We start from the raw sequence: 10,477 nt of genomic DNA on the forward strand, positions 1-10,477 counted from the left end.
CAGAGTGCTAAGCCCGTCTCTGTTATCAGTCCAGGGTGTCTGTGGGATAGAATGAGCGAAACAGGCATGGTCTGACTTCCTGACATCCGGGTCTTGGAGAGGCGGGCCCTGGTATAAGGGGCCGGGGCTTCCGTTGGGGAGAGGCGAGAATCCCAGGTCCTGACTGGACGCAAGGTGAGGTGCCTGAAGGAGGACTGAGGGGGTCCCTGCGTGAGGACCGACGGAAACCCACAGAATCCCGCCCCGGTAGTTGGCCTTGGGAGCCCTTGTGGTGAGAAGAGCACACTAAGCCTGTCACACATGCAGGTCTCAGAGAAACTGGGGACTTGGTGTGAGGAGCCGGGCCTCAGGTAGGGAGAGGACAGAGCCCAGGTCCGACCGGGAGTCAAGGTGAGGACACTGAGGGAGGAATAGGGTATCGTGGACCACAATCAGAGGAGACCTCAGAGTAGTCCGTCTTTATTATCAGTCCAGGGTGTCCGTGGGATAGAATGAGCGAAACAGGCATGGTCTGACTTCCTGACATCCGGGTCTTGGAGAGACGGGCCCTGGTATAAGGGGCCGGGGCTTCCGTTGGGGAGAGGCGAGAATCCCAGGTCCTGACTGGACGCAAGGTGAGGTGCCTGAAGGAGGACTGAGGGGTCCCTGCGTGAGGACCGACGGAAACCCACAGAATCCCACCCCGGTAGTTGGCCCTGGGAGCCCTTGTGGTGAGAAGAGCACACTAAACCTGTCTGACTTCCTGACATGCGGGTATCAGAGAGACTGGGGACTTGGTGAATGTGGCAGGGTTCCAACATGGCGGACGGGACAATCGCGGGTTCTGTCTGGAGTCTAGGCTCCATGCGGGGAAGGACTGAGGCTGTTAGCACCTAAGGTAGGGAGGATCCTTGCTCTTGCCCGGGGTGTGTGGAGGCGGTGGTGCGGCGGCTGGGCTTAGAGGCCCCAGAGCAGGGTGAGCAGCTTATTCACCTCTTTCTTAGGGGCCTTAAGGTGAGGTGTTCTGGTGGAGGGCGGAGGGCGGAGCCTTCAGGTATTCAGAGGCTGGACTCCCTGGATACCGAGGGAGGACTCAGCAGATGCCCACCCCTCTGTTCAGTGCTGGGAGGCCAGGTAGGACGTGAAGAGCGGTGACCCAGCATCTTCCCAGCCGAGGACCTGCAGGAGGCCCTAGGCAGGTGTGGCCACATATGAGGCCCCCCGAAACTTTGTCCAGATGTGGCTCTTGTTCTGAGTTTCTTTGCAGGCCCCCAAAGGGGGAAGGTCCAGGCCATTCCAGTGGAAAAGTGAGCACTACACGTGAGCCCCAATGGGAATAGCCACCCCAGTTCTGGGGGGACCTCACAGAGTCAACCCCTCCTACCAGCACAGAAGGCCTAGATCTGTGCCACAATCTACCCCCGAGGTGCCACCTCCGTTTGTCTCACAGGGGCTCCAGGAACCAGGAGGAGAAGACTGAGGTCTGAGGTCTGTGTTCTGAGGTCACAGGAGTGCCAGCAGTCAAGGTGAGGTGGGTGTCCTGAGTGTGCACAGGGGCTCCCCATCCCAGAACAGAGGGGACCTCAAAAGGCCCTAATTCCCCCACCTTGTCAGCCCCAGAAGCTCAGGCTGTACTGGCTGAATCCTGAGCCAGAATTTCTCTTCCTCACTTAACAGAGGACTGATCACCAAGGAGGAGCGCCCCTGTAACGCTCAAGAGCAGCCCTCAAGGAAGACCAGTAAGTGGACTCAGTCAGAGCCACCCGTGGCGCATTTCAAAACAGTGACCATTTACACTCTCTCTCTTTCCCAGGTCAGTGGTCTCCATTTTCCCCCTGCCACACCCACACTGGGCACAAGACCCCAGTCATCATGCCTGTGGTCCCGACAAATGAGCTCTGCACTTCTGAGGAAGACCTTCAGGGCCAAATCCAGGCCGAGGGCCCAGTGGAGGCGCAGCTCCTGGGGGCTGAGGCAGAGGATGCCTCAACCCCTCTGGCCTCCTTCCCTCCAGTCTCATCTTCCTCTGCCATTGGAGATGCGGAGATCTTGTTTATGCAGGCTCTGAATGGGATGACGACTCAACTACTGGAGTTCCTGATCCTCAAGTATGGCACCAAGGAGCCGATTTTCCAGGCTGAAATGCTGAATACAGTCCTCAGGGATAACCAGGCCCACTTCCAAGTGATCTTCCGTAAAGCCACACACTGCCTGCAGCTCTCCTTTGGCCTGGATATGAAAGAGGTGGACCACAGAGAGCACATCTATGTCATGGTCCCCGTCCTGGGCCTCACCCTCAATGAGATGCAGAGGGATGAGCAGAGCATACCAAAGGCTGGCCTCCTGGTGGCAGCCCTGAGCCTGATTATCCTAGCAGGGGACCGGATCAGTGAGGAGAAGGTCTGGGGAGCACTTAGCAAGATGGAGGTATTTCCTGGGATACAGCACTGCATCTATGGGGAGCCCAAGGAGCTGCTGACCCAAGTGTGGGTGCGGGCGGGGTACCTGAAGTACCGGCAGGTGCGTTACAGCCACCCTGCTCGTTACGAGTTCCTGTGGGGTCCCCGGGCCTATGCAGAGACCAGCAAGCAGAAAGTCAAGGACTATCTGCGCAAGATCAATGGAAGGGGTCCCAGGTTCTTCCCACCCCGGTGGGCATAGGTGTGAGGGAGGGGGAAGAGGGGCCCTGAGCCAGAGCAGCAGCCAGGCTCCTTTCAGGCCCACATCCAGCAGCTTGTCCTGGGGATAGGAAGGGAGGCTGATCCTTCCCTCTGTGTTTGAAGAGGGAGCATTCAGCCTTCTCAGTCGTGATGGCTGGGAGAGTTGGGGGAACTGGTGTGTAGCATCTTTGGTTCCTGTTCGCTACAATGACATGGAGATCCACTTCTGTTTCCTTTAGAAATTTTTCAAATGTTATTCCTTGTAATAGAAGGCCTAACGAGCTTCAGTGTCCAACTATGTCAGTAGCGTTGATCACAGTGTGTTTGTGCTCGCAGTTCAAGAACATGAGTTTTGCTGTTTTGTAAAAGTGATTGTGAACTCTTTATTTTATTTTGTGATCCAGAACAAGATTACATGGACTTGGAATATAACTATTTTGGAAATATGATACTACTTAGTAAGAATTAAGAAATAAAATGTATTTGAGGTGAGTTCCTCTGTACTTCTTGTCTGTCATTTTATACAGCTAAACTATCTCTGTTCGATTGGAGTTTTTCAAGTAATTATATAAGAAAGCACAAAAAGCCTGATTTGACTTAATAAGTGCCCCGCTCAGGCTCATTTATTTCACAGACCTTCATGGAGCCTGTGCTCTGTGGAAGGCCCTGTGTTCGCAGTGGGGACACTAGAAGCAGGACACCCCAACACCTAGAGCGATGATCTAAGAGCTGCAGTCACATGAGGACGGTGGACAGACATCCCCTATTTCCACAGAACAGGGCAACCAGGAGCAGGGTCCAGGAGGAGCACTTGAGTGTCGGTGCCTGGGCCAGGGTGGTTTGGGGCTTTGGGAAGCTGGGTTCATTCTGTGGGAGGTGATTGTGATGAGGGTGGATGGTGGCAGCAGCCAGAGTTATACACAGTGTCTTATGGGTGAGAAGAAAATCTGAAATGGGACATACACACTAGAAGATCCTCTTCTGTCCTAGATAAATTTCCTGGGGCAGGAGGGGAAGTTACACTATGGTCAGGAACAGTTAGACACGTATTTATGCTACTTGATCTAAGTACACCAAAATTGTTCAAAGTGGGGAGGGGTGAGTGGACTTTGGTTTGCTGCACAATCTACTCAGTCTTGGAGAATATAGTTGAAGACGTCCTGCTAAGCACCCACAAACTTTTGGTAGGCTTTTAATGGAGTGTCTTCTTTGAAACTGGTGGCTGTGCACTTAACCTAATGGATGAACTTATCCAGGTGGTCAGGCCCTAAAGCCATAGATGAGGATGGGTTATGGAAACCACAGTGGCAAAATCTGCACTGAACTTGAATTCACACACCTCAGAATTCTCCTTGGAGGTGAAAAGTGCGGCATTGTGCGTATCCTAGCTAGATTTTATGAATAAAACTCCCACTGCCCTTGTTCTCTCACTGTCGCTTGCCTGATACCTGCCCTCATGAAGCTCATGGCTGTCTCGGAGCCTAAGGGCACCTTGCAGGTGCTCAGGCAAGTCCCATCGTGTGGAGGCAGCCGGGCCTCCTGGGGGAGACTGTGTCTGGCATCAGGAGGCAGGGGCACATCCTCAGCTCGCTGAGACTGTGGGCAGCATCACTGCAGAGGGAAGGGCAGAAAGAGCACTGGAGGGAGCTGGGGGGACCCTTCCCTGACGTTCACAAGAGTCTTGGAAACTAAATCAGATCTTGCATTTGAAAGTGCCAGCACAGAGGGGTGACTAGAAACAGTTGGAGGTTCAAGGCACCTTTGGCTTTCTCAAAAACTCCTCAACACACGAAGGGAATCATTTTCATCACAAGCTACACCTACCGGCTGCTGTCTGTTGAGCACCGAGCACAATGCAGGGCAGGCGAGAGACTCCAGGTCCTTGTTCACGTCTCTTCTCCCTCTGCTTCCTGGAAGCTGCCTGCAGGGAACATGGGATCCTAGGTAAACCTCCAACAGTTTGGGAATAAATACATGATCAACTCACCAATTTAAATACAAAGACAGAAAAAAAAAAAAAACTTTTCATATAAATAACAATAGTACGTTTTGGGGGAAAAAGCATCCCATTTGTGTTGATATCTGGGGTGCAGTGGAAAGATATTCTGGAGGAAGGTGGTGCCACATCCATGGGGCTGAGGTCCCAAGAAGCAGGAAAGGGTCCTTCCTGAGTGACTGATGGAAGCTCTGTCCAGGAGCCGTCCATTCAGGGCCAAGGTGAGGACTTGGGCTCCTCCCAGTGGCACTGATCTCGTGAGGCAGCAGTGAGAGGTTGAGTGAAGTGACGTCTTAATTCCCTGCCCAGGAATTGAACCTGGGTAGCCTGGATGAGAGCCCGGAATCCTAGCCACCAGACTAGCAAGAGCTAGAGGCCAAAAGCTATTGTTTCATGGATCATTGCCTCCAGTGAAAAATGCATTTATCACAGAGGCAGAAACTGTAAATGCAGGCACAAAGTTTATTATTAGAAACATAGCACGACAAGTGGGAGAGCACATAAAGAAATGGCTTAGTTGAGACAGAAGCAAGGCAGAGATGCAATCCTGGAGAGAAAGAGTGTGGATGTCACACCTGGTGAGCAGGAGCACAGTCAAGAGGCGGTAAAACCATTTATATGAGGCAGTCCTGGATTTTTGTCTCCCTTCAGGCCTATCATCTGGTTTCTTTCTCTACACCTGACCTCCCTGGGACACTCCCCTGCATTCGTACACACCCCTCAGCCAAGATGAACCTCGAAGTGAAGGTTTCCATGAGGAGCAAGACTCATTATGGTCTGGCATTATCCCTTGACTTTTGAGCCACAAGGAGCCTTGCTTCACATGTCTGGTGTCTCCCTTGTCCCAAAAGATGGGGGAGTGGAGATCCCTTTGTCCTTTACTCAAACAAGGTTTTGCCCCTCTTTGTCCTTGCCATGACTGTTGCATTTAGGTATTTATAAGAGACAAACACTGGCTATTTACGCTGTCTGTATTGTTTTATTCATTTCAGAAAGCAAACAGGAGGCTGATTGTAAGTGCCTCAACTGTAGCTGACCTATCCCTTGTCACAGGGGATACTAACATTTGTAGGTACCCAGCCTGGAGCCCCTTCCTTGTGCCCCATGAAATGCAAACAGGAGGACCGTTGAAAACATCTAACTTGGAGTCCATCCATCCATACTCCTCTGCCTTACTGTGTGATGTATAAATACTTTAACCATAATAGTAGTGGTTGCTGCTGCTGCTGCTGCTAAGTCACTTCAGTCGTGTCCAACTCTGTGCAACTCCGTGGATGGCAGCCCACCAGGCTCCCCCGTCCCTGGGATTCTCCAGGCAAGAACACTGGAGTGGGGTGCCATTGCCTTCTCCAATAGCAGTGGTAAATGGTTACTAATTCTGTTCCATTTATTCGCTGGGACAAGAAGATGATCTGACTTGCCAAAATAACCGTCAGGGCACAGAAGCCTTGAGATATAGCTTTGTGATTGAGTCCAACACAAATACATGGGAGTCATACTCCTGGAATTTTCTGACAGGGCACAGAGATTGCCCCTGCCCGTGACTTCAACCTCCAAAGGCTAAGTCTCTGTGTCTAACTTGCATTTCATTCTGTTGTTCACTTCTGGTTCCATTTCAGAGCATGGTGGTCATACTAATTTTCAGAAAGCAGACATTAAAAGGGAAGACCCTGCAGAGATCAGCTTAATCCAGGCGAGGGGGTCAGGCCGCTGTATCCTCCCCACACTTATCCTATGAGTAGTCTCTCACAATGAGCTGCCCCCAGGGAGGCAGCCCCTTCAGTGGAGGGCAATTCTGGAAAAGAATTTTGCTTTGAGTCCTCATCCACCAACTCCAGTGGCCCTGGGCAAATGAGTGGGCTAGTCACAAGGAGGAGATCTAGGTGGTACCACAGCATCCACTATAATCCACCCCTCCCAACACTGACATACACTCCCTTCATCTGGAGAGATCACCTCATCTGAGGACAGCTCCTTGAGGATTCTGGTTGGTTTCCTCTCCTCCTAAAGAAGCTCAGAGAGAAAGACTGGACAAATGCTGGGCCCTCACAGATGCAGCAGCTGCTGCACCACAACTGATGGTCACTCTCTCTTGCCCGAGATCCGTTCTAAATCCCCTGTACTCTCAGCCAGGACCTCGGCCATTTCCAGTGGCTTCCCTGGTGAGGTAATACAGATTTTGTCCCTCAGGGTTCTGAAGCCCTGGGCCCGATGCCCTTCTCAGACCCTTGCTCTTGGACTTGTCAGTTCAGCACTGAACTGGAGCGGGAACAAAGACACATCACCTGGCTATTAGAGATGTCTCCTCACTGTTCCCCCTGTGCCAGAGTAACCCGCACACTCCTTAGGATCATGGTCACCACTGCCTGCCAGGATGGGGACAATTCTCTGCATGTGCTGGTCCCCTAGCAGGAGGAGCCCAAGTGGAAACCACAGCTCATGGGTCAGTAGGACTGCTATCATGTCTCCTGGGGGAACCTTCTTGCTTTGGGAATAGCCTGTCGTGTGTCACCACCATCAATAGGATAACCAGTAGCCACATGAGGCTGGGTATTGTGAACTCAAATGTGCTTAGTGTGTCCCAGGGCCCAGCCTTCTACCTTAACATAATGTGAAGTCAAATGTAAATAGCTAGATGTGGCTAATGTGGACCGTCCTGCTCTGGAAATATAGAACCTACTCTTGGGAGACCGGAAGTACAAGCTCTCTGTGGGTCACTGGGAGTCGTTGTATGTGGCATCATGGGTCAGTGGGAGTGGTGATCAGTGGGGTCACTCTACCCTCTGGTTCAAGGACCATGTATGTTACCTCACGGCGGAACTAAGGATGACAGGTGTGGAGCATGTCCAGTCCCTGGAGGGTGACACCCCAGCACCATGGGCTCTCATATCTCAGTGAGCACATCACGTGTGCTTTGTAGAGGTCATTCCATTGCTCCAGAAGACCAGCAGCTTCCAGAAGGTAGAGGCTGAGATGGTGACTTTGGATCTCATGGCCACTTGCCCTCTCAGCCCCTGGTGTGCTATTAGGGGATTACTTGGTCCTGGATGGTTTTGTGAAATATTCTGTGTCACTCAGTCCTGCATTCTGTGAGTCATCAAATAGTGGCACCAGACAATGCGATGCAAGCAGGAAAGCGAAATCCACATTGAGAATGTGTACCTATAAATTTCAGCAAAGATAGTCCTCTCCTCCTTCAAGGATGGAAGTGAGATATTGTGATCAACTCACCATTAATAGCTCAATGGTCTTCTTGAGGGACAGTATGACACTGAGGATTCAGCAGTAGTCTGTGATGAAATTTATATAGAAATATAAATATATAATTTAATATGTCTAGAATTATATATTTATACACATACACATATTTATATATATACTATAGAAAGGCAACCACATCAGAATGGGTAAGCTGGGCAGACTCATGGTATAGTCAAGAGCCATACCCTAAGTGGGCAATGCACACACAGTAGGATAATCACCACTGCAGATGTTCTTCCCAGGAAGTGAGGGGTCCGAGCCCCACGCTGGGCACCTAGCCTGTAGGTCAGGCACCAGAACAATAGGCCCACAAAACATTGGTTTGAAGGGAAGCGCGTCTTACTCTAAGGAGAGCTAGGCAGCTTTAGCAGCTCGAGACTCCGCTCTTCAAGTACATGCAAAAAATCTCACCCACTCCTAGACTCTGTGTGGATGCAGAAATTTGAAAAAGCCTGTGTGAGACCTACCTGCTCATCTCTGAGAGCTCCTGGAGAGGCAGTAGGTAAATGGAGCTCACCCTGGGGCAGAGCTACTGGTGGCAGCCACTTGAGGGCGCTCGTTCTACCAAAGGACACGGGTGCTGGCAAGTGCCATTTTGAAGTCCTCCCTCTCACTTATTAGCAAGACGTCTCAGCCCCACCAGGCAGCTTGTTGGCATCAGTACTGGGAAGACTCAGACCAAACAGATATGTGAGGATGGCCACAGCTCCACCCATCAGCACGCCAGTTGCATTAGGATCCTTGGAGTCCCCTGCCCACACAGGACCTGGCCCTGCCACCAGGGTGCCCAGGATGGTGCTCCACCCACCAGTGCCCACACAAGCCCAGGGACCCTCCGCTCTGCAGCCAGAGGCCCAAGCCCTGCCCCATCCACCAGTGGGCTGGCACCAACTTCAGCAAACCAAGGCGGGCAGTCAGAAACCCTGGGACCAGCTCTGCCTACCAGATGGCTGGCACCCATTCCAGGAACACATGCTCTGTAGCCGGGGTCCCCAGGGTTGGGCTGCACCCAACAGTGAAAAAGCAGCAGCCCCAGGTCCACTGTAGCCCTACAGCCTGCCATGTCAGGTCCAAGCCCACCCGCTAGCAGGCAAGCAGCAGACCCGGGACCCCATAGGAGCTGGATTTCTAGATAAGAAGGAGGATACTTGATTCAGGACACCCTGCACCCTGAAACCAGCTGTGTCAGGAATGAGCCCCACACAACAGCAGGCTAGCACTAGATCTGGGAACCCTTGGCTGTGTAACCCTCCACCCCAGAACACTGCTCCACCCACCAGTGGGCTGGCACTAGGCCTGGGACCACCCAGGTCTCAGCAGCCAGACACCTCATGAGCCAACCACACCCACCAGTGATCATCAGCCTCTGCACAAGGCAAGGCCTGGCAACCAAGCAGACCAGGGGTCAGCCATGCCTACCAGGCTGCCCAAACCAGTCAGCCTGCCTCAAGAGAGGGGACCATGTAGTCCTCACAGGGGCAACACTAGAGCATATATCTCTGGTGACAAGAGGGCAGGGGACTGCTGGGATACATAGGCTGTCTCCTTCTAAAGACCACTACTCCAAGATCAAGAAATAAAACCAACCTGCCAAAGATACAGAAATAAAAATAGCCAATGAGGAAAAATGAGGGAACAGAAGAATATGTTCCAATTGAAGGAATGAGATAAAACCCCAGGAGAAAAACTAAGTGAGATGGAGAAAACAATTTAACAAATAAAGAGTTCACGGTAATGATCATAAAGATGCTGAAAGAATTTGAGAGAAGAACAGATGTACATAGTGAGAAGTTACATAGTGAAAGTAGGGAAAACCACCAGACCACTGAGGTATGACCTAAATCTAATCCCTTACAATTATACAGTGGAAGTGACAAATAGATTTAAGGGATTAGATCTGATAGACAGAGTGCCTGAAGAACTATGGACAGAGGTTTGTGACATTGTAAAGGAGGCAGTGATCAAGACCATCCCCAAGAAAAAAGAAATGCTAATGGGCAAAATGGTTGTCTGAGGAGGCCTTACAAATAGCTGAGAAAAGAAGCAAAAGGCAAAGGAGAAAAGAAAAGATATACCCATCTGAATGCAGAGTTCCAAAGAATAGCAAGGAGAGATAAGAAAGCCTCCTCAGTGATCAATGCCAAGAAATAGAGGAAAACAATAGAATGGGAAAGACTAGAGATCTCTTCAAGAAAATTAGAGATACTAAGGGAATATTTCATGCAAAGATGGGCACAATAAAGGACAGCAACAGAATGGACCTAACAGAAGCAGAAGATATTAAGAAGAGGTGTCAAGAAAACACAGAATAACTATACAAAAAAGATCTTTATGACCCAGATAAGCACAATGGTGTGATCACTCACCTAGAGCCAGACATCTTGGAATGGGAAGTCAAGTGGGCCTTAGGAAGCATCACTATAAACAAAGCTAGTGCAGGTAATGGGATTCTAGTTGAGTTATTTCAAATCCTAAAAGATGATGCTATGAAAGTGCTGCACTCAATATGCCAGCAAATTTGGAAAACTCAGCAGTGGCCACAGGACTGGAAAAAGTCAGTTTTCATTCCAATCCCAAAGAA

General features: G+C 50.8%; 1 protein-coding gene across 1 annotated transcript; it reads left to right on the forward strand.

Annotated features, from left to right (window-relative positions):
• Positions 1-798: 798 nt before the first annotated feature.
• Positions 799-3,121, forward strand: LOC109555098 (melanoma-associated antigen 10-like). Its single transcript, XM_070784998.1, has 4 exons — positions 799-820; positions 1,430-1,505; positions 1,657-1,718; positions 1,793-3,121. The coding sequence occupies exons 1-4, from the start codon at positions 799-801 to the stop codon at positions 2,638-2,640; spliced, it is 1,008 nt and encodes a 335-aa protein (XP_070641099.1). The 3' UTR covers positions 2,641-3,121.
• The last annotated feature ends 7,356 nt before the right edge of the window (positions 3,122-10,477 follow it).

Source organism: Bos indicus, chromosome X, assembly GCF_029378745.1.
Source record: "Bos indicus isolate NIAB-ARS_2022 breed Sahiwal x Tharparkar chromosome X, NIAB-ARS_B.indTharparkar_mat_pri_1.0, whole genome shotgun sequence".
In the NCBI taxonomy this organism is placed as follows: Eukaryota; Metazoa; Chordata; class Mammalia; order Artiodactyla; family Bovidae; genus Bos; species Bos indicus.